The sequence below is a fragment of the Botrytis sinoallii genome (genome assembly GCF_014898435.1).
Source record: "Botrytis sinoallii strain Bc 23 chromosome Unknown BSIN_032, whole genome shotgun sequence".
Taxonomy (NCBI): domain Eukaryota; kingdom Fungi; phylum Ascomycota; class Leotiomycetes; order Helotiales; family Sclerotiniaceae; genus Botrytis; species Botrytis sinoallii.
This window is the reverse complement of record NW_024066059.1, coordinates 307212-331768: the sequence shown is the minus strand read 5'-3', so window position 1 is coordinate 331768 and position 24557 is coordinate 307212. Positions and strand designations below refer to the sequence as shown.

Genomic DNA, 24557 nt, shown 5'->3' with positions numbered 1-24557 from the left:
AACGTTGCTCAGACGTAATATCCGAGTCAAGCAGTGCAGTTCATCAAGATTATTGAAGGACTAGGTATCTTTTGGATGGAATATTTGATGGAAGCTTCGGCGTATACATCGGTTTCATCTCCCACCGCGCTTGGTACCTGATTCTAGAATGCCATTTTGAACCCCGAACGAATTCTCCATGATGACTAGTGATGTTTGATCGATTTTCTCTGAGCATCCCCACTGTTCTTGATGGTGGAAGGCAAGATCTTACAAGATGATCTTAACCATCATTATTCCTCCCTTTCCTCTGTCACTCAACTGCTTTTCCTTTCTCTTACCCACACAGCAAAAGGCTTACGACCATCGTGTTAATCTGAAGCCAGCATAGCCCATTATACCACTGCGGATAGTTAACGGCCTTTTTACATGTTGAAACACCTCAGGAGCACTAGTGTACTCTAGCTTCTTCAAGCGCTCTTGAAGTCCTACCTATCTGAAACAAGACAGCTCTTCGCCTTAGTAAAACGTGCTGTCTGATCTTTCTCGAAGGTTCAGAAACCCCAGATCATTAAGAGTACTTCCCCATTCAATAATATTTCAGGAATGTACTTTTGCTGAACATCAGCAGTATCACCTCCCTCCCTGCACATATAAATATCAATATATATCCATGGCTTCTACAGCAACTGGGGCTGGTGAAGGCGGAGCTCCGCAGTTACCAGTGATAGAAGTTGGACAGAATCAGAACGAAATTCCGCCGGTTGTCAGCGATGCTGAGAAGAAAGAAGAAGGAAGACCTTTAACACCAGGTTCGAGTGCGAACGTTTCTCTGAATGGAGCAGTTGGAGGCCCGGAATACACAAATGAGGCACCTAGCATCAATGTCATTGATCCGCACAATAATACAATCGAAGAAATACCAGCATACCTTCCAGTCGAAACCGTAGACAATGGAAACGCCATTTCAACGCTACACACCAGCTCTCGCCTCAGATTCTGACAATGGAAGCAGCGCTCTCCCAGCACCTCCGCCTTATGAAAAACTGGCACAGAAAAATCCGAAACCAACAGATCACCTCTCCATCACCATCGGTCCGGCCGTTATCCTCCTTTCCGATATCGTCTTCCCATGCATAATATACTACGTCTGGTTCGACATTCATCGCGCCCGCTGGGCCAAGTCCTGCGAAGCATACCCCAAAAACGAATGTCCACTCGAAAAACCAGAATACGACAAAGACATTCTCGGCTACGCCATCATCTGTTTCGGATTCGGCGAACTCTACATCCTGATCGTGCGCGTCTTGCGGCTTCTCAAGCATCGCGATCTCTGTGCTCCGCTGCTGTCAAGATCTAAATGGGAATTGGATGCCACGTCCTGGGTATATGGTGTTTCGATGCTGATGGCGCTCATTCCGTTTGTGGTAGGAAGCGAACTCGAGATTCCGGAGCTGTATCTCTACTCTCCGGGCTTCCTAATGAGTTTCCTCGGCATCGTCATGGTGATCTCACTTATCCCGTTTAAGATTCCCATCGGGATTAATTCTCACGCGCGGGGCTCCCCCATGCGTCCATTTATATACTATGCGGCGGAAGATTTCATCGCGGTGGACGGTCTGCAAGACCGAGAGTTTCGAGTGCGATATAATGCGCGATATGATTCTTCGCCGGGGTTTCGAAGAATGTTTTTACATCTGACGCTGTGGTGGATTTTTGGCGTCATGGTTTATTTGGGTTGTTTGAGCGCGGTCATTTGGTCGCTGGAGTTCCATTATGCGTTTGGGTTGTCGTTGGGGGTGCTGTTTGCTTATTTGGCTATTTGGGCGACGTCGAGTTATTTTTGGGTCGATAGAGTAATGAAGAAGGAACGGAGAGCGTATGAGGAGAGGGTGGCGAAGTTTTGATGTACATGTACCTATATATAGGATTATGGTATTATGGGATTGAGGTTTAGTTATTTGGATAGGGGAATGCGGGTTCCGGTATACAAAGGACCATTAGCGAATAAAACTTTCTTGAAAATTTGGAAATTCATAGATATTGTTGTAATAGAAGATACATTTTTGGAACCTTTTCATTTTTTTTTTGGTAAAATTATTTACATGGGTTTGATATATACATATTAACAAGTGACAGCATGGAATTCCGTCATGGGGATATGCTCCTTGCCTCCAATCGTACGGTATTCGGGTATCTCTTCCAACGGCTCTCCATGAGAATGATACTCGGGGATTTCCTCCAATGGTCCTCTATGAGCATGATACTCCGGAATATCCTCCAACAATCCTCCATTAGCGTAGTATTCACTACTCACCACCATCCTGTCCTTTTGATCCTCCGTCAATCCAATTTCCTCCTCTTCCAATCTCCTAGCAGAACTCGTCACGCGACTATTCTGATACGCGTTTACATCCCCCCCCGAGTCCGTTCTCCTCCTAAGTACAATCTTCCCATTCTCATCCTGAGTCAGATGCATTCTATCAATGTCGACTCTCTTCTGATCTTCTACATCATTTTCGTCATCTTTTACATCACATCCTTGCAAGATAAGAGTAAGAGTTCGTCGGTTCGTACTCTTGTTTGATTTTCCCGGACCGTAACTTTTGCCGTCGGCGCCGGATCCTAGCTTTTTGGAGACGAGAGAGGTGTGCATGTCGTTTACGAGGGGTCGCATTAGCGGGATGGATTGCACAATGATGGTGCCAGCGACCTCGGCAGAATACCAGACCATGGATAGTCCTTGGCGCCCTGGTGGTTTGTTAGAATGGGGATGATTTGGTTGGAGTATGGGAGGGGCGTGGATGTTGTATGGATATGAAGAGGGAAGGAAGTGGAAGAGGAGTGTAAAGATGATGTTTTCTCAAAACTTACAAAAATAATAATCATTATAGGCATCGACACTTGGATCATCCATCCAAGCAGTTCTTACAGCTGAGATGATAGCGACCACAACCCCAAGACTCATCGTGATGCAAAGAGCGATCTTCTCTTTCAAAGATATCTTCAATTTCCATGTGACCATCCATGGGAATAGAGCCAGTACAAAGTCCGCCACAATATTGAAGACTAAATAGGAAACGTTAGTGATCGACAATCTTATCATATGGATTTTGGCACCCACTATTTCCCCCAACCTTGATGTTAGCTGCTGCTTGGTAATCAACACAGAAACCAGGCATCCTCCACCAGTTCTGATATCCGGTTTTACCACAGTATTTGGACCAATTTACAAAGACTTTGAGGACGAGGAAGACGTTGAGGATGATGAGGGTGGCTACGCAAATAAATTTTTGCCAGTTGTTTGTCATCCTTAGAAGAGTTACTGCAAAGGCGGATTTGCTCCATGTTTGGCCGGCGGTAGTGAGGCAGGATGATATGGATACGAGAATCAACATTCGATCATTCCAAGTCTTGACGACATATCCGGTCGCAAATTCGTAGGATATAAAGATGTCGGTTGTTAGAAGAACCACCTAGTATATGATGGTTAGCTGGACGAAGTTCGTGACTCGATATTTTGGAAAAGTGTATTCACCCAGGAAAGTATGAGTATATAATCGTCCCACCAAAGGCCTTGTCTCCTCAGCTTGCACCAAAGTCGAAGAACGAGACATACAGTCGCACCGCCGAAAAGGGACCAGATGCCGGCATTGACCTCTCTCTCAGGGGATACAAAATGATGAACTGCGCGCGAAGAACTCATAATAACTCTAGTGGAATTTCATCGTCATCCAAAGCAAGAGGAAGAGATGAAAAGTGATGGGCAAGATCCCACGCGTTGGTTAGATCTAGAATATTGTACGAATTGCGTAAGGCTAAGTAATGGGGGACTGCGCGAGGTAGATACAAGTTTTCTAGAAATAAAACAATGGGAACGAAGGGCACGGTTCCATATCAACCCGGAGAATTTTTCGATCAATGGCTACAGAAATGCCAGGACCTAGGCACACCTTTGTAGATAGCTCTGGGGGAGAAGCAAGAAAATCGAAGCTTGATATGTGCAAAAGCAATGGCTTTTTCCAATATCCATCCAATTGGGTTTCTCTAAACTAAGTAGATGAAACTGTGATACTTATTGCAGGCCAAAAAACGGAACTGTCCGCGCATACAGGATCTCAGATGGCGTTCTCATGTTGAGTCTGTTCTCCTCTTTCTTCTCCTCTCCCCCTTCTTTCTGGAGCGGATATCAGGTACCAAAGTTAGATCTAGACTAAATTTTTTCTATACCCTGCTAGAACTTGCAAGGTACCGGATATAAGAAACGTGTCTTATGGGCGAAGCAGCTCGCTTGAATAGATTGGAGCCCCTCATCACTTTACCACATTTAGAAGTACAATAATAATGAGTTCGCAAGGTCTAGTCGGATGTTGATTAAATTATACCATCCGAGTACGTACAATAAACGAATCAGACAAGGCAAGCGACCATCGAAACACACAATAGTGGAATTATGCATGTGAACATAGTGCACAGCAAGAGAAAAAAAGATTATATAACAACAAGCTTTTCTTTTCTTCCTGTAAATGGATTTTATAACATGGTTATTCCTTTTTGTGATGAAGAAAAAGGTGTCGTGATTACGAAATAAGGTTCTGGTGATTCTAGTTTCGGAAAATTGGGTGTTGTAGGCTGAGTAGCACCGGCAGATTAGCAACTAATCGTAGCTAATCGCCACTAATTGTAGACTAATTCCTACAAGTTCAACTTGGTAATGGTCACCAAGACTTTTATCACACCATCATTCATTTTATATTTTCATGCCGGTTCTTGAAGGAGTTCGAACGAAGGAGCTACTGTAGAAGAGCAATGCCGTGTCACACAACAGGACTTGTCCCGATGACATGGAAACATGGTAAAAGTTTAATTGGCGGAAAACTCCTACGCCCGGGCCGTCAAAGGATTTGGTGATATGTCCGAAAGTACCTTGAGTAACAAATTTCAAATTTCAAGCTTTGCCGTCAGCTTTCAAGATTCTGACAGGTACACGGGCTTTGGGGAATGCAACCGTAGGCGAGGCAGGTACATAGTCCGCCACCCCCGATGCGTTCGGAATTAGGAGTAGAAAAATATCCCTGGTGTTTCTAAAATTGAATTGCCTAGGTACGTACTCCTACTTTCGAACAATAATAACATACTCGAATTATGAAGTCATGTCACTGTCACTGTCAATAGTGTTAACGCCACAATCTCGCTCTCTCAAGGCATTATCCGGCGGGGGACTCTCGGACCTCGATTAATCCGCTAGAGAGGATAATTTGACTGTCACTCACTCCGTTTTGGAGTTATGGGTAAAAACCTAAATCGATTAAGTACCTCTTCCACATCATGTCATTCATTCTTCAATCTTCAATCTATGCTGTAGATTCGTAAACGATGACTATTATGCCAATGTGAGATCCATGGTGACTATCCAATTCATCGGGCAAACTTCTCATTGCCAAACACTTGCCCATTGATTCGACACCAAAGTTCAGGAAATTAGTCCAATCTCCTAGAAATAAGATGGTGTCGTCTATAACATTATCGTCGTACGGTCTTGGAAATTATACTCACCGTCATCTATAATCTAATCAATCTTGGTCCCCTTTTTTGAGTTTTGTAGATTGTACGAACACTCGGAAAATCTGTCCGCACAAGACAGTGTCTTGGACAAAATTAGACAAACAGTCGTATACCTATATGTACGGAGTAGATAACGAAAGCGCAGCATTACAAATGCACAATCAGATGACTATGGTATGGCTTAACAATACCCATTTTGCCAAATAAACTTTCGCTGTGGCTATCGGATTGGTCTGATTTCAAATGTTGGAGTGGTTTGTTACCAGGTGTTTTCGGATTTGAGTAACTATCCGGCCGCAAAAAGGTCGACCGGGTTGGAAGAGACGCATCAACTGGATATGCTCTTACAATTGGTATCAGTACAGCAATTTTAGATGTTGTTGGTTGCCATATACATGGGAACTTGATCGTCTTATTCTAGCCCTCCTTTGTAACAGCTGTTGTCATGGTTGCCAACAACAGTATCTATGATTATGGAAAAGATACGTATGGGCTCCCAAAACTGTGGCTCGATTGCTCTTAATACCAGTTGTTACTCTATGGAAAGTATATAAAACGTTGTGAGTTCATAGTCTCTAAGCCAGACTTCTCTTTTCTTTCGACTCCTTACAATATACTCCTTGAATTAGCATCACACTCAGCACGATCACCTGATCACCCACCGCCCCCTATCTTTCAAGATGTGCCGCTTCTTTCAGGTCGCAACCTTTCTCCTCGCATTACTCCTTGCAATCACACATGGGAGAAATATTCCAAACAGTCTCAATAATGATGTGTTGAAGCTTAACTCTGGCCTGCCTACTACTCATACTACCACCGGTTTCATCGAACGTAGAGATTCGACTTGCACAATATGGAGAACTAGCTGTAGTGAGTATTCTAGCACTGCAAGCATCGAACCTCGAGCTTTATATGCGTCGGAGACACCTTCGTTCGCGAATGGGTTCCCCACCACCACAATCACAGACGCAATAGCTACCCCATTGATAGCTCGTGACGACACTGTGACAGAGGGCAATGATATCTTGTACATCCCCGACCCGTGTACTTTTTGCTTGGTTGTTGTAGCTACAATGACTGTTGGTGCCGGATCATCATCAACCAATACTCCAGATTCAAAGGGCCATGGGAAAGTTGACCCTAAATATTGTGGGGATTTTACTACCTTTGCGTATTTGGGTTTATGCTGAGCAGATCAACCCGGGGTATATGCACACGATCGTTATGTTTTATGGTTATGATTGTGCCTGGATACCACACATTTTGATCAATGGTTTGAATGTCTCTCCTTTCCCTTCCTCGAAGATCTATCTGTTTGCGTTTAAGTTTCTCCAAAGAATTAAAAATTGAATACGTAGTCATAATTGAGTTTTGCCATTAGCTGTACTAAGGAAATGATCTCGCCAAATTTGAGGGGTCACCGGGGAGGTGCGAATGAGTTCACCGGGAGCGCAAGCACACACGCACAGTACCGGACTCGAAATCGCGCTAAAATGTATCCCTGCCAAACGCGTCCCCCGCAATTCTCTGTCAACATCTTCAACATCAATTCTACAAGGTTTTCCCGCGCAGTAGAATTACCCTTCTCTACTTGTGGCATTACTTGATTAATTGTCTGTACTATTTATCTTCGAATTCTCTAACATTCTTCGCGGCTTATTTGAATATCCGAACTAGCCATTGTTGTCTTTTCCTCACCGGCGCAAACTAATATCTACCACAACCATGAGTGCCGCAGACACTGCTCTCCTCACGGAGCATTTGACATACAGACCAATTGTAAGTTATTGAGATATGATTATACCGATACTGCCCGATTGAAATATTGTCCGTCTCTGACACCCTCGCAGGCCGTCATCGACGACATAATAAACAGTATCAATCTCCTCGCATTCCGAGCCATCGATGCGCTCGAAAAAGGTCTTTTCGCCGCTCCTCCCTCTTCAATCGGCTTCACACCCACTTCCACTCTCTCCGCCGAAGAAGTCGCAACACAATGCCAGCACGAAATCGAGAACGGAGTCTACAAGCTCGAAACATTGCTCAACGCGAAGATTGATAAGAATTTCGATAAGATGGAAATTTATTTGCTGAGAAACGTTTTTGCTGTGCCGCCGGATGTCAGGGATTGGATCCGATTGAGCCATTATGAAGGATTGGATTTCAGGAGTGTGGAAGAAAATGGAGCGGGGGCAGATGGAGTGCCCACGTCGGAAACGGTTACGCTGCAGAGGAAGAGGTTGAGGGAGACGATGAAATTGAATGCGGTGCTGAGGGCAGAGAAGGAGAGGAATGAGAGAACTATTGCGGCGTTGAAAGGAATCATATCGCCAAGTCAAAGTTCGGCTAAGAAAACTGTTAAGGCTGAGGATGGCACGGAGATGGAAGTCGATGTTGAGGATGATGAGCGACCCTCTTTGGCATTCTTGCAGAAGAAGGGTAATTTGACGAAAGATGGAAAACATCCTATTGCAACTACGACCGAATTCGCATTGGCGCAATTGCCTGCGCTTAAACAGTTACTGGATAATTTAGGACCAAGGCTGAAAGAGTTATCGGAAGGCGATGGCATGGCGGGAATGGTGGGAGAACAAGAGAAGAGTTGGAGAAGAGAAAGATTGGAATTCATTGAAAAGGAAACGAGACGACATCTTGAAAACGTGCGAGGCTTGGAGCTAGGTTCGCAAGGTGAAGTGAGAGATGGAGAATGGCAGGGCGAGGGAAGGAAACTCGGGAACGGAGAAGTAGAGGATTTGGAGAAGGTTGTAGGGATGTTTGAGAGTCATGCTGCGCCACCAGAAACCGGAGAGGGAGAGGGAGACGGAGACGGAGATGTGATGGATGAGGGAACGTAAACTCGACATTAGAAGCACAATTCGTGAGGTTGATATTGGCGTTTTAAGGATATACCCGAGGGTGGGCTGATTCAATGGCGATTCAAAAGCGCGAATGAACATGTCGTTTTATACATATACAGCTCTGCAATAGTCTAGCTTGAAACCTGAAATTGAATAAATAAGAGACGGATCTAGCTCCTAGCTGGGAAGCATCACAGCGATATACTTCACAAATATATCAATCCTTGCTGGTGAGCTGTATGTATTGCATTGCAGAACGCTTTACTCGATCATTATTATCCGAGACAAGGGAAACACGAGCTCAACAGACATCATAGAAAAACAGTCTTGATTAATTCGTATCATAAATTCACACCACTACGCGTGATGTTATTACTCCCCACGCCCTTCGCTGGATACATCCAATGCAATATTATTAATCAATTGCCCTCTATCCATGGTCAATCTTCCCAAAAACGCCCCGCATATGCATTTACCAACACCCATAACGCAGACCAACGTGTTCTCATTTCAAAACCCCCCATTCCATGCACTCCCTCAAGAATCACAGCAATCCATTCCAAATGGCTCCCACAAAAGCTTTCTGCGCACTCTCTTCTCGGTTTCCACTCTCGCTAGCCCAACTCTTGACTCCCTTCCCAACAGGTACCAAGCCCGGCTGAGCTGGCAATTCAATATTCGGTAATGCAGAATCGCCAAATGGTACGGTGTCGTAGGCGCCAGAGGGCATTGTATCATCGTCGGTGATAGTGCTACCGGAAACACAAGGCTGACCTCCCCATACTACCGATTGAACTCTCATCCATAAACCGGTAATATCATAGATATCATTTTTAGTATAGAATAAACGACAATTAGCAGCTTCGTATTGGAATTGTAGGGGTGTGAATGTTTCATCGTCGTCGTGCATGTTATTTCGAAGGTTGAAACGACCACCGGACATCAGTCTTGATGTAGATCCGAGGGATACGTTGGCTTTGATGTTAGGGATGTATTCGGGAGCTGGGTAGTCGGGCATTTCGAGTCCTTTTTGAAGATAGGCTGCTTGTGCGTCTGGTAGAGCTTCAAGATGAGATGCGACGCTATTGTAGGTCAGTACTTGAGCGCCTTTGGAACCGCAAACTCCTTGTTGAGGACCTGGCTGTGGGCGACCTCCGACGGCAACTAAAGAATTGTTAGCGGGAAGAACAAATTCAAGTAGATGATTAACGTACCACTTCGCACACCACCTTGAGCTTTCATCATCTCGGCGAAGAGAGCACAGGTGGAGCCGCAACCGCCATCCATAAGCATCACAATGTTCGAAGCATTGAAGACCGCTGGGGGAGGGTTGCTCTCGTCTAGGTAACCTGTGATATTAATGCCTCCTGCTTGGGTCTATGGAAGTAGTTAGCATGAAGTTAGTTACGGTTGAGGGAACGGCTCACCATCGTAACGTGATCGGAAAGGTTGTAACGAAGTTCCGCAGTGAAGTTATCACCATAGATTGGCGTGTTAGGGGCTTCCTGATTCCAACTTTGAAATGGTTGTCCATTGCCATCAAGTTCTGATTGTGTCTGAAAAAGGTAATCATGACTGTTATCGTATTTTCCGGCACCAGTGAATATGGTACCCATATAATTTACCAGCGGGGTGGCTCGGTATCGTGATGCTCCAAATGGAACTAAAGATGGGAAGATCTGTTTAAAAGCATCATATCCGCTGAACAGATAACCGCCTCCATTTGTTTGTACGTCTACGATCAAGTATTCCATTTTGGCCTTCTGGCATTCAGCTAAGAACTCACTGATCACTCTTTGTTGTTCGACTGCTGCTTTTCCATCTTTTTGATAAGGGTCGTTGAACCCCTGCATTACTAAAACTGCAGTCATGGTATCTTCGAAAAAGTAACCGCTTGTATACCCGTCCGGATGCATGACGATTGGTTGGGGATAGCCGGTAAGTGATGTAATTGATCTTGCTGCTGTCTTAGTTTTGGTGCTCTGTTGACTGTCTGAGGCCGATGAACTCGAAGATGCTGCTTCTGATTCCGGTAGATCTACAGCGTTGAATAGATCTTGTCCCGATGATATGGATGTGAAATTGAGGTTTGTTGATGCATAAATTTCGGCGCTTGTGCTGGTTCCATTGGCGAAAGTATATTGAATAACATCGGCCGAAAATCCATAAATATATGCTCCAGACGTAAACATTCCGCTGCCTCCGGAAAAAGCCAGATTCGGTAACGAATAAAACATTTTATTGTAGTTGGCATCGTTGTCTTGATAAGCACTTGTGCTCTGACTGAGAAATTCAAGATATAAAGTGGCATTCAGGTCATTGACTTTGACCAGTGGTGATGCTGTCCAATTACCTGTTTTGGATAGTGTCATGTTGTTCTGCTTGTCAAGGTCATCTATGCAAGGTTAGCTCTTAGACAACGATCGATTAAATTGAGAAACCTGTACGTACATTTAAAATATAGCTCCGGCATGGCCAAGCCGTCGGATGATATCGATACCAATGGTCCATCTGCAGTAGAAAAGGAGAAAACGCTCATCAGGGGAAGCGGTAAGTTGACGTGGAAATCATGAGGCAATATGTTTCCCAGAGAATGAAGATCCTTTTCAAACTCCCATTGATTTCCATAATATCCTGAATTGACGTTTTCTTTAATCTCAGCTAGACCTCCTAGCATATCAGCGCCAGGTAACGGGTAGCCTGATGGAGGGTCTTTGAGATAGGCGAGAGTACTCTGGAACTGCCAGAATGGCTCTATATAATCAACAAAATCTGATGAGCGCTGTACATCCAGAGGTACGGATTGAAGGCATTGAAGAGCAATGGAAGCGTTAAATCTTTGGGTGTTTGCTAGATGATCACATTAGTCACCACTTGTAAGTATACGAAATTTGTTTTACCTGTTGGATGACCATGAGTATGTGACTTGATGACATTCGAAACTGCTCCACAGCCATCTACTGTCGCCGCTGTTACTGAGTTTAACAAGACACTCGTTGATACCAAGGTCAGTAGCCTTAGTCTAAGATTTTTCGAAAACATTTCAGAAAAATTGAGATTGATTTTGTGTAGAAACAAGGCGGAGAAGAAAAGAGAAAGAGATCAAGACAAGCAGAGGGTATGGCTCACGAAAACAATTATAAGCAGTGCTTATTATCTTCGTCTTCCTATTCTTTTTTGAAACTACAAACCCAAGGCGGAGTTGAAATATGCTGGACTGATTAGGTAACGTGCTTCCTTTAAGTGGCACAGCGATGAAGCGAAATGAGAATATTGCTTTATTTGGAGCGGTGGCTTACAACCTTATTGATCCGATCAGAAAAACCCATACAAAAGGAAAACAATCCATTTGAGTAGTGCCAGCTCATTGAGGCGTATGGTGAATAACAATGCAACTGTGCCATCAGCATACGCGTTGCTCTCATTAAATAGAGAAGTGAATACGATTTACCAATCAAACTCTGAATCCTCACTGTTGGGAATAACGATTCAGCGAATTTCACTTTGATAAACCAACATAACTCGCAAGACTATTCGCGGGCTGTGCAACAGAAATGAGATCTCCCTCTCGATGACTAGTGAATCAAAAGGTCTAGAATAACCTTCGGTATTGATATTGATGCACGACTTCGACTGCGCAGCACTTACGCGCAGATTGATATACCACTTGTTGCAACAGCTCGAATGTGAGAAGATGCTACAAATAAACCTTCAAACATGTTTGCATTCATGAAGCAATTATCTCAGGACATCTTCCGTTAGAAGAACATGTTTTGCCATCAACCACATCACTGCATGGCATATTTCTCACAACTGCTGATTTTTCAACATACTGCTATGCAATTCGAGATGAAGGGTTTTGATGACATGATGAAGAACGATATCTGCGGATGCAGGTGATCAGATAATACCTGGATAGATGCTCATAGGCAGTTGAACTTTTCGAGAAGATGAGATGGTATCCAATTGTCGGTAGACGTCGCACGTACCGAAATATGAGACGGGCGATACATCACGTGATTTAATACACATGAGGTAACCCAATTGTAGAAGAGTCCCTAGGGTGTCACCTTCCCTTTTAGAACGCCTGAAGCTCACCGACATTCATGTAACGGACAGAAAAAGTACCTCACGCGGCGCATTGGGAAATGGCTTAAGATTGGACAACATGGCTGTAAATCATCAATTTGTTGCTACTGCGATTTGCCTTGCCTTGAGAGAGTGATGTCAATACATCACCCCGCCGGTTCATCTACTTGACATCTCTGTTATCCGGGGTAGCACAACCACCTTTCAGGTAGATCAAAGCTACACGAATACGACCTCCCTTCAGGCAGTCGGCTCCCTCTGAACTTTCCACGTGGCAGGGCTGACCAGAGTTTCTCATAATGCTATTCTATTCAAGTATAGGTTGAGAGCATGAGAAAGCGGCCTGATTCAAATGGGCTTGACTTATGATTCTTTCTACTTCCTCGAATCCTCCATGAAGTTATCCGATTTCGTCGGAAACATCTAGATCCTATGCTGCTTAAGCTTATTCGAGCTGTCACTCTGGTGCATGCTTGCATGATGGGCAACGCAACGTTCGGGTCCCAATCAGATTTGGTACATTTATATGACAAAACAAGTGTGTTTTACAGCCATAGCATGCGATTGAGACCCTTGATTTCGCAAAACAAGGCAGAGAACTATTTCTATAAGGTTTCAATTCAACATGTATAGATCCCAATGGAATCAATACTGGCGAAACTATTTAGCTGCGCTAGATATGTCATACTCATTATTGGTAAAGCTGATGTAACACCCCTGAAGTTGCATGAGTCTCTGCAGAGGTGATGTCGTATTACATCTACACCACCTCTTGCGCATGATCGCTACTCACCGTTACGCTCACCTTTTCTTCATCTACCAGCGCCAAGTCACCGCCTTTAGAGAAAAGTACTGCAATTCGTGGGTTTTGGTCGAAAGATCCATCCGGTATAACCTGATTCTGAAATCCATGGGGTCTAAGCCTCAACGATAGATGCATCGGAAATATACTAGGTCGTACACTCAACCTGTGAGACTTCTTCATCAGTACGTTGAAGAGCACTAAAGGTGCGGACTTGGGTCTTCGGCGCGTACCAGTAGCTTATACAACGCAGGGTCTCGGCGGAAAAGAGTGACCCTGGATGCAAACTATCATCTCTCAGGAGTCATTACGGGTACCAGCTACATTTTAACCAAACAAATCAAGCTCGGAAATGCAAACCCTGCATGAATCGTGACGGCGATTCCGAGTACAAGAATTGGAGGTGATTGAAACAGGCAATGATAAACACTATGTCGAGAGAATTGCAGGCAAGTGGAACAATTTGCTGACCGCATATTTCAGGCACCATATAACGTTTAAAGAATACCTCCAATAGTAAAGTCTGGTTGAGAACCTATAGAAGGGCCGAAAGTGTAATGTATACCAAGCACACGAACTCTGCAGCCCTACCATAGGGCTGCAGCTGTGCATCTCCACCAGGAACTCCAAAACACATGACTAAAATTCCATGCGGTGCGACGCATATATCGAATTTGTTCCAATGGGAAGCTTTGTGTTGAACGTCTATAAAGGCATTACTGTGCCTGACCTGAATGAAAAGTGACTCAGCCTCTAAAGCCATGCGACTCCCCTGAAATCGGTCAACGGTTTTGTGTTCCTCTCAACAGATCCCCTCAGATTCATCTGAACTCTTGGGAACTACATCCATTGTTCGACATCATACCTCGGCTCTTTATCATGGAGCCTAGAAGAGACCTAATTACTTGCGGAGATTCAACACTCGTATATCGTAAGAGTCACCTCTATAACGGTGGAAGTCATCATAGTCATGGCAACCTTAGTCTTCAGCTACAATAATGAGGCGAAGACTTGAAGGATCATTGTTTCCCAAGGCACCCTTCTCTCTTGCTGAATTTGTGTTGACTGATGCAGAATCATGCTATATAAGATGCCAATGATCGACGAAAGTCATCTCCCCTAAAAATTGCAGATCGTACCCTCTTCAATCCCCTTTTCAGATTACACCTCTCGATAACCTTGACAATTCGATCAATATCGCCAGTATACTTCATAAATCCTTCATCTGCCTCACCTCAACATCGCAATTATCATTGAGCCACAAACCTGAGATTATGTGCTACGTACTCGTCGAACGTTATTCTGTTTGCAGATGTATCTACTACACCCACGCGATCGATATGTGTCCCGCGTACGGAACACCGGGGCATTATGTTGAAGAAAGAACAATACTCGTCGGATACACCTGCAATTTGCATTCGTCGTCTCACTAGCATGAAACTTCTGACCTGATTCTCGCGGTTACTGTTGTAGTGTTGTGTCGCGGATTTGAATTTCGGCAAAACATCCGGTCGAGGTTTTACAGATCTTGATATATATCTCGAAATGTACAACTTGTTATCAATTATTGGATTATGAACTTGTTTGGTGCATAGTCTTCTTTTGAAAATGGAAGTTGGAAGGCTTGGGGTTCTGGGTATGGGATTTCTTTTGGAACTGGCATAGATTTGGCATTGGGATTTTGCATGAGATATGGTCTGGATCATTGTATCGTCAGTGTTGCTGGTCAACACATTGGGCATTTACTATGTTGGATGAGTGATGTATTATGTTATGGTTGTTTTACAGTTTTAGATTTTTACATTACCAGTGCGAACTGGTTAGGCACTTTAACGGCGACATGCATTTATGGATTGAGGGACTGGGATATGATTGGGGGTTATACTTTTAAAAAAGCGATTTAGATTCACAATGGAATTTACACCTTTTATCATGCATTTCTTATGAAATACGTCGCCACTTCCTCTAGTATCCAACGGAAAGGAGATAAAAGCAACCATAAAAAATGTCTATTCAAACTTCATCTAGAGCTCACCCAATAAGAACAATAAGAATACCAAACCCCACTCGAACACTCCCTAATCATATTTCTTCTGGTCCAAGACCCGTTGAATCGAGTCGAATTTCCATTCCAGAAGCTTCCAGACAGTCCCCATCCGACGTAAGAATCGGATCACATCAGCCTTGCATTCGCCATCAGAAACAACCGTCACAAGCATACCTCCCAATCCCCAAGCTTGCATTCCCCAGGGTCGAAAGTAGATGATTGGAAGCTGAGTCAGGATACCTGCTTGCTGACGTAGATATGATGACCCCGCTACTTTATCTGATTCGCAGATGTGTTTTGGGATATTCGGAGTCGAGAACCAATGATTTTTGAGAACGGAAAAATGGCTACAAATAGAACATTGGTGTCGCCAAAATGAGAATGGTAGTAGGAAATGCATGGAAGTGGAAAGTTGGGGTTGTGTCGGAGATCTTGTGGATAGTGTTTTCTGGTATGTGATTTGTTGTGTGGTGGATCGATGACCGTGGGGGGTTGAATGGGATTGTTGTTTATCTGCCGCGGCGGATGGAGATGCGTGGAATTCTCGTGTTTGATGGTGGCGGAGATGCATAGGGAACAGGGAGAGAACATGGGTAGGTTGATGAGTAAGGTTGTTGGATGGGCATTTGGAAGGTTGTAACTTGTGGATGGCGAAATGGGTAGGATGAGGATGAAGATGAGAGAGCGAAGCGAGAGTGCCCCTTTTAATGTGGTTTGGTTTGGTTTGGTTTAGGAGATGAATTTTGTGGGATTTATGAAGATATCTCTTGTCATCTCATGTTGAGATTATCAGTCAAGTCACTGTCATGGATATTGCGAGGACCTTTCTATTACTCAATGAAGATGCTTACACTTAATTACTAGACAGATTACGATTTCCCATCTTCAAATGAAGACAAATATCTAATCACTAGGTCATATATCAATACATCTGCACCAACATTTTCAACTCTGCAAACTATATAATTACACAATTGCACCATGTAATTCCTATTCTCTAGAAGCTACTTTGCTCATCACAACACCATCCAATCTCAGAAATACAACGACTCGAGTCGCGCCCATGCAAGATGCTTACCCTGCAAGACTCCATGCAACCCTACTCGGGCCCGAAGCAACAAGCTTCCACATCTAGAATGAAGTATGTAGCTACATATCTACATACAGATGTACGACAAAGTATCTATCAGATAAAAAGCCAATAAACACTAAAGAATGAAGAACCAAACAAACACTGAGCTTACCCCGATCTCCATTCACTCCTACCAATCTTCCAATTGATAGTATCACCACATACACTCCACCGCCCTCTCGCCAATCAAAGCGTCTCCGATGTTCAGAAGCTGCTTATTCTCACATACTACATCCTACATCCTACATCCATACATATATATACATCCATATATACAACATGAAATAACTCAACAACCCACCCCATCCCCCGAACCCCCCCCCCCCCCCCCCCAAAATCTTCACATATTAAACACCCTCACAAATCTCAATAGATACATATAAATATACATATACATCAACCACACATACACATACACATCATCATCATAATCAACATCAACAATCCCCACTCCATCGAAAATATAAACACTTATCTTACCTACCTAGTATCTATTAGAAACCTTGCAGATACGCATATCACATCATATCACATCATATTACATCACATCACATCACCTTACGCATAAATCTCAATCTCACTTACAAATACACACCACAAAAATCAGAGCTAGTAATAAGTAATATAGACTCCTCGTTCCTCGGTGCTGGATATATAGGTAGGGAGATTGATTGTTACATCGTGTAGGTATTCAAATAGGTATGCATTGGGATTGAGAGTTCGGTGTAGATTCTCAGATGAATTTTTGTATTTTTTTCTTAAAAAATGAGGATTCATAAATAGTAGTAGATATAGGTATGTATAGTGGCTGTTGCAGAGTGGATTGGATGGTGGGGAAATTAGAGAACTGGCTGTGAGTATTTGGTATATTATTGGGTAGGTAGGTAGGTATTTACAGATGAATTATTTGCTATATCCTACTTAATTTTGATTTTGATTTTGATTTTGATTTTGATTTGCCATTAACAAATCCAAATATTCATAATTTCAAAGTTCTCCACGAAGAAATTCTCGGAATAATTAAAGACGCCCACATCCCCTAATCTAAGCGACGCTTTCGGAATGTTGCCAGCCACACCCAAATATTTTTTTCCTTTTCCTACTTGGACGGAATAGGCAAGACGCGATTGATTAACTATTCCTTGGAGTTTCTTTTTCATGTTTGCAGATTAGATTCGGGTAGTGTATCTATTTGCATCGATTTCTTAGATATCGAGAGAATTGATGATGAGAACGATGGTTTGTTGATGCAAACCGTCAAAAATACGTACGAAGACAAAAGAAGAAAAAGGAAAAGAAAAAAAGACCTTGGAAAATAAAATAGGAATTCTATGAAATCTTCCCCTCTACACAATCCTTCAACTATGAATCTACCTTCGCAAAACCATTCTCCCACACCAATAATTCCGGATGGCGAGACAAACAGCAACAACAACAGCAACCCCTACAACTCCATCTCCCCCATCCAAATACACCCACTCCTCCACCTCGCTACCCCTAGCCCCTCACTCCCGCTCTCCCCCCAACGCGCAAAAATCATCCTCGGCTTCTCCGGCATCGGCAAAACACACCTAGCCGCGCACGCGAACCGCGAATTCGAATGGCTGCACGTAATCGACTATTCACTCGAGCGACACCATCTCGATTTCAGCTGCGACTATCAAACCGAGTATCTGCAGACGATATCTGCTGCGGTGTCGCAGCCGGGGTGTTGTTACTGGGAGGACCGCGATGGGTGGGAGAGTTTCTGGTGAGGAATAAGTGGGCGTTTAGTAGTGTGTTTCCGAGGGTGGAGTGTAGGGAGGAGTATGCGGTGAGGTGGGATCAGATGGGGGAGGAGGAGGGATTGGTTGCGCATCGGTTGGTGGGGTGGGAGGATGCGGTGAGGGATATGTGGTGGGGGGAGGGGAGGTGCAATCATTTTGAATTGTGTGCGGGGGTTTATTTGGAGGATGTTTTTATGGATGTTTTGACGGCGGCGGATCATGTGGAGGGATCTAGGGGCGGGGAGAATGAGGATGAAGGGTTGGGAGAGGTGTGGTATGATGCGCATGAGGCATTGGAATCACCATCCTCTTCTGCGAAACGGAAAAGATCACGTACTGAGGATGATGCAATACGACAAATCGTCCAAAGTCTCAAATCTCGCCAGTCTTCTCGAATTCAATCTTTTCTCAATTACACTTTTCTGACACTTCAGTTTATTTTCCTCTGTATCCTAGCCACGCTCATCCTACTAGCATACAAAGAATGGGATCTTTGGCAAATGAGGAACAAACCAAATCTCCCTACCATTGGAGAACTTTCCGGTCTAAGTGGTCTGAGTAGGATGCACAATATGTTTAATCACTGGTTTCTTCCAGACTGTATATCGGCCATTTTGCCAAACTCACGAAAAACGTGGCTGGGCACTTCTGACTTTCGGAAAGAACTTGTGATGTTGGTTCAGAAGTGGTTAGACTTGGAAGAATCTTTGTTGGGTTCTTGATAGGGATGTTTTGAGCCGTATATAGGTACCGACGAAACGTGTATATATTTGGGAGAAGATAGTTTTCGTAAGGCATACTATAGAATATTGCCTTTCAAGTACTCCCTAACCGTGATGCTCAGGGCAAAGTGAATAAACGTCGATGAAGCAATCATCGTAGTATACATATATCAATGATCTCTTTGTAAGATTTGCACGAACTTGCAAATATCATCCTCGAGCAATGTGGTTCAGCGTTGTTGTGTGACTAAGCTTGACATTGTGTTCAATTTATACGACAAATTTGATGACTATGAATGGCAAACCCAGTGGATGGATGTCACTCATTATTTTAAAAGGCTGCCAAAACATCACGTTTGTACTTACAACAAAATTAAGATATTGCTGAAATGTTCTTGCAAAGGGACAAGATTGAAAAAGCACACAAATGATGAAATGCCATTGGCCTCTTCATAAGCCCGTGCTACATTGATGGGTCACTACAGACATTTGTAGAATCCTTCGTACGAACGACCTTCCTCAGACCTTTGGATCTTATGTTGGTTACCATCTTGCTATGACTCTTCCTAATGCCCGCCTTTGCTGTTCTTCTCATTTTACCACGGCTCGACAGCAACGATCATTTTTGATGCCAGCCATGGAGCAACACAAGATGTAAAACTCTGTGATCTCTGACAGATCATTCGGAGCTATTAGTGTGGTATAAATAGGCGAAATATCATGTTTCCCCATTTAGTACCCGGTTCTGAATGTAGCGAATAACATTTTTCCAGATAGCTATCTTGCTGAAATCGTTCAACGAGCACCAAATAAATCTGTTATACTCAATCTCCTGCCTCCCTGGGCTTCTACTTGGCTGGTTGGAATTTGGGTCTGAGGTTCTTGGGATTCTGCATTTCCATGGTTCTCTACCATACTCTCCATCGTTTGCACGTCAAGCATGGTAGCTTGTGTCTTCTTCCAATTCTTGAGAATTTCTGATTGATTCGCAACTCTCGTACCCGTCTCATCATCATGAATGTATATACCATAAGCCTTCGCAACAGGAGTACCTCCGACCGTCTCTGACTTTTCAACTGTCCAATATAAATACTCCCCATTAATCTCCACATCATTCATTTCGCTGAAATCGTGAATGATATTATTAAGGCCCTTGCGATTGAGAACCACAATGCAGTGGTCTTCAGCGCCGGTGGTGGGGGAAGGTAAAAGCTCGCAGACGAACAATGTACCTTCGATAGGAAGTTTCTCCCAAGTTTTTGACTCTAGAGAAAACATGTACATGGTGGCAGATGCGGCGAGTGAAGTGATCTTTTGGATGGATGGATGATAGCGCCTGAGGACGGATAGATTGAGTTCTTCGTTGGTACGAGTAGGAGGTGCGGGACCTAGTATTGGAGTCTCGGTATCATAGTCGGAAGCTTGAACTTGGCTTAACTGAGAGGGACCTGGATGATTTTGACGCTGACGAGGCTTTCGAGGCGTCATTTTGACGGTTTTGATTTATGCGAGGGTAGGAGACTTGAGATGTGGTAGATTATAGGTCAAGGATGTAGCTATTCTATGAAAGTCTACCGTTTGTTGGTAGATAAGTGATTGATGTCGTGGATTTGTTGCTGCGCAAGTGGTGATGTGATGTTGCGAGGCAGTAGATGGGTAGATGGACAAGCTGATCTAACTGGTATGAAGTAAGGTTACTGAATACGGTTTCGAATCGGCGTTCGTAATGCAAAGAATGGCCGTAGTGTGAATGACGTTTTTCGTGTTATGGGACGGGAAGATGTAGGTCTGTATTGTCATAAAGAAAGAAGGAATTCAGCCTCGCGGTAATAGAGGGGGAAATGTGAAATGTGAAATGTACCTTGCTAGCCTGGTGGCCGGTACGTTTTGAATGTGATGATGACTGGACTGGACACCTGAGCACCTGAATACCGGGGGCTTTTATTACTTCTAGAACGACCCGTTAGTACCACAATTACAATGACTTTAGCTTCGGTCCGTACAAGAATAGAAAAGTATACCAAGATAGTTGGGTAGTTGGGTAGTCATGTAGTTATTGGTTTAATTTATTTACTCTTATTCTTTTATTCTTTACATGATTACATTACATCAACTGGCTGGCATTCGTTCTCTCACACACTCATTCATTGACTTGAATACCTACCTACTCACACACCTTTCTGCTATTCTCACTGCAAATCCGTTTTGCCTTCAATCACTACATCGTAAACGCTCTTTTATTTTCTACTTGAAATCCCACCCCCGGTGAGCTTTCAGCCTACGTCATTCAATCCCGGGTATTTAAAGAACAAAAGGAAAAAGCAAGACACCGACGAAGAAGAAATTCGAGCACGACCTTCGAGAAAGAGTAAATGAGAAATAGGCCGCGCAAAATCAACATGTTATGAAATTTTGATTTGACTTTTATCACCGAACGAACCGTTGTAAATCCTCAAAGATGGCCTCGAACACGAGAGATTCGATAGATGAGGAGCCTGTCGAAGTCGAATTGCCCATGACCTCCAGTCCACAATCCCTCTCGAAAGCCGTCTATGCGCGACGAAACGAATATACTCGACCGCATAAAATCAAAATAAAGATTGGTTGCTGGAATGTTGCTGCTTGTCCTGGAACCGAGAAAGATCTCGCAGGTTGGTTTGTCCAAGGCAAAGGGATTGACAAACGACTAGCTGGGCTTGATATTGCCAATGCGATTGAGAAGGAGAATAGTCAATCGAATATAGAAAGCGTCGAGGAACAAGAATCAAGGAGGAAGAAGAAAGAGTCGACAATCCCGCTTGGCGATGAAGGTATAATTGCTGGCGGAGAAGATGTCGGATTATATGTTTTGGGATTACAAGAAGTTGTTCAGCTCACGTCTGCGAAGGAATATATTGGCAAGGTCTATTCGAACGATAATCCTGTAACAATATGGAGGAAAGCACTTTCTGGGGCTTTACCAGAAGGTTACACTTTAGTGGCCGAACAACAGCTCTCTGGTCTACTCATGTTCATCTACGCATCCCCAACTGTTGCACCTACGATAAGTTCTGTCAGTACCGTGAGTATTGGGACTGGATTCATGGGATATCTAGGGAACAAAGGCGCAATCACTACTAGGATAATGCTGGGAGAAACAACTCGACTTGTATTCGTAAATTCACATTTGGCTTCGGGAACGGATAAAGCGCATTTGGAGAGGCGAATTTGGGATGTCTCGCAAATATTGCAAAGAACGCATTTCGACCCTATAAGCCGAGGTGGGGTTCTAGATGATGCCCAGGAGAGCATCGGGGACGAAGATTTTGCTTTCTGGTTTGGAGATCTAAACTTCAGATTGGAGGGGTTACCGGGAGACGATATTCGACGATTGTTAATGCTTCATACGAAGGGAGAATATGACATTGGGTCGCGATCAAGAAAGAAGATTGATAACGAGATTGATGCTGGTGACGGACCGATTGTAATAAGGTCCATTGATAGTGATGACGAATCCGAGGAAGACTTTCGTAAAAGCAGTAGCACGTTTGACCCGAACGACGATTCTTCTACTGTGACCACGCTTCCGGATCCAGACGATTTTATACAAGATCCAAGCCAAGATCCTGCCTCATTACAAGCTACCATTGATTCACTATTACCACATGACCAATTGAGGCATGTGCAGAAAGCTCGAAGGGCGTTTCACGACGGCTGGAGAGAAGGGCCAGTAACATTCCTTCCAACATACAAATACGATGTAGGGAGCATGGGAATTTTCGATTCTAGTGAGAAGAAGAGGGCTCCAAGTTGGTGTGATAGAATTCTATTCAGAACACGAAGAGACAAATTGGTGTTTGATGCCAAGATGAATGAAGAGTCATTGGCAAGAATAAAAGATGAAGAAATGAGGGCTCAAGGAATGGATCATGCCACCGACGATGAAGATGTCCTTTTTAGCTATGATCCCGATGAAGATGGGGAGCAACAGACCACGCCTTCCAACAGCGATGATTATGATGAATATGACGACTACGATGAAACTGAGGACAATGAAAATGCACCAGTAATAACTAGGGATGGATTTGTGGATCGAATAAATTTGGATATTTATACCTCACATCAACGAGTTCTCTCATCAGATCACAAACCACTCGATGCTGTCTTTACCTTGGAATATGACGCGGTCGTGCCCGAACTAAAGTCAAAAGTACAGCAAGAGGTTGCTAGAGACCTTGATCGAGCGGAGAATGAAGCTCGCCCTGGAATAACCATTGTTATAGATCATTCACAGAATACAGAAGAAAGTCATCAAAATGATAAATCTCGCAAGAATTCCAATGACGGAAATGGAGCTGTTGATTTTGGTGATGTGGAATTCGAACACCGAAAATCTAGAAACGTCACAATTGCAAACACGAGTCAAGTCACGTCTACATTTGCGTTCGTTGATAGACCTGGTGTTGAAGGCCAAGAAGACAGAATTGCACCGTCGTGGCTTAGTGTGTGGTTTGCAGGATTTTCTATGGATGAAGATGATAGAGCCCTACAAGATCTTAAACGAGAGGTTACACTGGAACCTGGGGATGCAATCAATGTCACACTCGAGGTTTTAGTGCACGATCCTTCCTCTGTAAAGTCATTGAATAATGGGGAGGTCCTACTCGAAGACGTATTGGTATTACGAGTTACAGATGGAAGAGATCATTTTATTCCAATCAAGGGAAACTGGCTTCAATCTTGTTTAGGACGATCTATTGAAGAGCTCATTCATATACCAGAAGGTGGTGTGCGAGCTTTATTACCCCGTCCAAGAGGCCAACCAGGACCTCCGGTCAATAGAGGTCAGGAAGTGACTTGGTCTGCCCCTCGAGAACTACTTAAACTCACGCAAGTCGTCGATTCTCTCACCGATCGTGTCGTGGCTGATTCGAACATGTTGGAAGGGGCGATGATACCTAGAGACTCTCCTGGTTGGCCATTCGATGAGAAGACCTGGCGATACAAAGATCAACCTACCAGAATCGCTTTGAAAAGTCAAGTATTAACAGCTCTCGACGCCGATCAAAGTATATATGACATATTTCCCGTCGAAATCCCAGCCGCGCATCGACTCGAAATCGTAGCAGAAGTTCTCATCCTCTTCTTGCGCAGTCTCACCGATGGCATCATTCCCGCACCTCTATGCGAGCAAATCGACTCCGATATCACATCTCGAGTAAATACCCAATCGGATGTCGAAGAAACAAAAGCGTGGCTACTAGATATTCTCTCGTTGCCTCATCACAATATCTCTTTCGTCTTCCTCACTTCAACACTCTCCCGTGTAGCCGGAGAACTAGCACCAATACCTAAAGTAAGACGCTCCCTCGACACAGCTGTTCGTATCGGATTCGATTCGGTCAAGAGAACGCTGAGTTGGAAGGGGAGAGCAGCACCGCTTCCGGAGGATCCGGCAGCAGTGAGGAGGAGAGAAGTTAATCGGGCGTTTGCGGACGTGTTTGTAGGGATCGTTTTTAAGGGGAGTGTGGGGGTGAAAGAGAGGAATAAGAGGGTGGTGGAGGAGAAGAGGAGAGATGTTCTAGAAGCGTTTTTGAAGGGGTTTTCGCGTTGAGGGG

General features: G+C 43.9%; 8 protein-coding genes across 8 annotated transcripts; 5 read left to right on the top strand and 3 right to left on the bottom strand.

The window, feature by feature from the left end:
• Positions 1-652: 652 nt before the first annotated feature.
• EAF02_011454 (uncharacterized protein) lies at positions 653-1886 on the top strand (the record flags this gene model as incomplete). The annotated part of the gene is made up of 2 exons (XM_038907501.1): positions 653-865; positions 930-1886. 2 exons carry the CDS (start codon positions 653-655, stop codon positions 1884-1886), a joined length of 1170 nt encoding a protein of 389 aa, XP_038752723.1.
• Positions 1887-2042: 156 nt separating this feature from the next.
• Positions 2043-4434, bottom strand: EAF02_011453 (uncharacterized protein). Its single transcript, XM_038907500.1, has 4 exons — positions 3518-4434; positions 3104-3455; positions 2854-3048; positions 2043-2730 (listed from the first exon to the last, which is right to left on the bottom strand). Exons 1-4 carry the CDS (start codon positions 3683-3685, stop codon positions 2105-2107), a joined length of 1341 nt encoding a protein of 446 aa, XP_038752722.1. The 5' UTR covers positions 3686-4434; the 3' UTR covers positions 2043-2104.
• Positions 4435-6224: 1790 nt separating this feature from the next.
• On the top strand, positions 6225-6894 carry EAF02_011452 (uncharacterized protein; the record flags this gene model as incomplete). Its single annotated transcript, XM_038907499.1, has 2 exons — positions 6225-6623; positions 6658-6894. The coding sequence occupies 2 exons, from the start codon at positions 6225-6227 to the stop codon at positions 6892-6894; spliced, it is 636 nt and encodes a 211-aa protein (XP_038752721.1).
• A 218-nt stretch (positions 6895-7112) lies between these two features.
• Positions 7113-8674, top strand: EAF02_011451 (uncharacterized protein). Its single transcript, XM_038907498.1, has 2 exons — positions 7113-7323; positions 7395-8674. Exons 1-2 carry the CDS (start codon positions 7270-7272, stop codon positions 8397-8399), a joined length of 1059 nt encoding a protein of 352 aa, XP_038752720.1. The 5' UTR covers positions 7113-7269; the 3' UTR covers positions 8400-8674.
• Positions 8675-8946: 272 nt separating this feature from the next.
• EAF02_011450 (uncharacterized protein) lies at positions 8947-11444 on the bottom strand (the record flags this gene model as incomplete). The annotated part of the gene is made up of 5 exons (XM_038907497.1): positions 8947-9566; positions 9617-9779; positions 9830-10797; positions 10854-11252; positions 11303-11444. 5 exons carry the CDS (start codon positions 11442-11444, stop codon positions 8947-8949), a joined length of 2292 nt encoding a protein of 763 aa, XP_038752719.1.
• Positions 11445-18072: 6628 nt separating this feature from the next.
• Positions 18073-18960, top strand: EAF02_011449 (uncharacterized protein; the record flags this gene model as incomplete). Its single annotated transcript, XM_038907496.1, has 1 exon — positions 18073-18960. The coding sequence occupies one exon, from the start codon at positions 18073-18075 to the stop codon at positions 18958-18960; it is 888 nt and encodes a 295-aa protein (XP_038752718.1).
• A 795-nt stretch (positions 18961-19755) lies between these two features.
• EAF02_011448 (uncharacterized protein) lies at positions 19756-20448 on the bottom strand (the record flags this gene model as incomplete). The annotated part of the gene is made up of 1 exon (XM_038907495.1): positions 19756-20448. One exon carries the CDS (start codon positions 20446-20448, stop codon positions 19756-19758), a length of 693 nt encoding a protein of 230 aa, XP_038752717.1.
• Positions 20449-21418: 970 nt separating this feature from the next.
• Positions 21419-24553, top strand: EAF02_011447 (uncharacterized protein; the record flags this gene model as incomplete). The annotated part of the gene is made up of 1 exon (XM_038907494.1): positions 21419-24553. One exon carries the CDS (start codon positions 21419-21421, stop codon positions 24551-24553), a length of 3135 nt encoding a protein of 1044 aa, XP_038752716.1.
• Between the last annotated feature and the right edge of the window lie 4 nt (positions 24554-24557).

Bases quoted from the DNA above. Each gene is read 5' to 3' on its own strand.
- EAF02_011453 (XM_038907500.1), bottom strand. From the start codon at position 3,685: ATGAGTTCTTCGCGCGCAGTTCATCATTTTGTATCCCCTGAGAGAGAG. The intron at 3,456-3,517 runs GTGAATACACTT...ATCATATACTAG, and splicing joins ATATACTCATACTTTCCTGG to GTGGTTCTTCTAACAACCGA. The intron at 3,049-3,103 runs GTGGGTGCCAAA...TTTCCTATTTAG, and splicing joins CATCAAGGTTGGGGGAAATA to TCTTCAATATTGTGGCGGAC.
- EAF02_011451 (XM_038907498.1), top strand. From the start codon at position 7,270: ATGAGTGCCGCAGACACTGCTCTCCTCACGGAGCATTTGACATACAGA. The intron at 7,324-7,394 runs GTAAGTTATTGA...ACACCCTCGCAG, and splicing joins ATTTGACATACAGACCAATT to GCCGTCATCGACGACATAAT.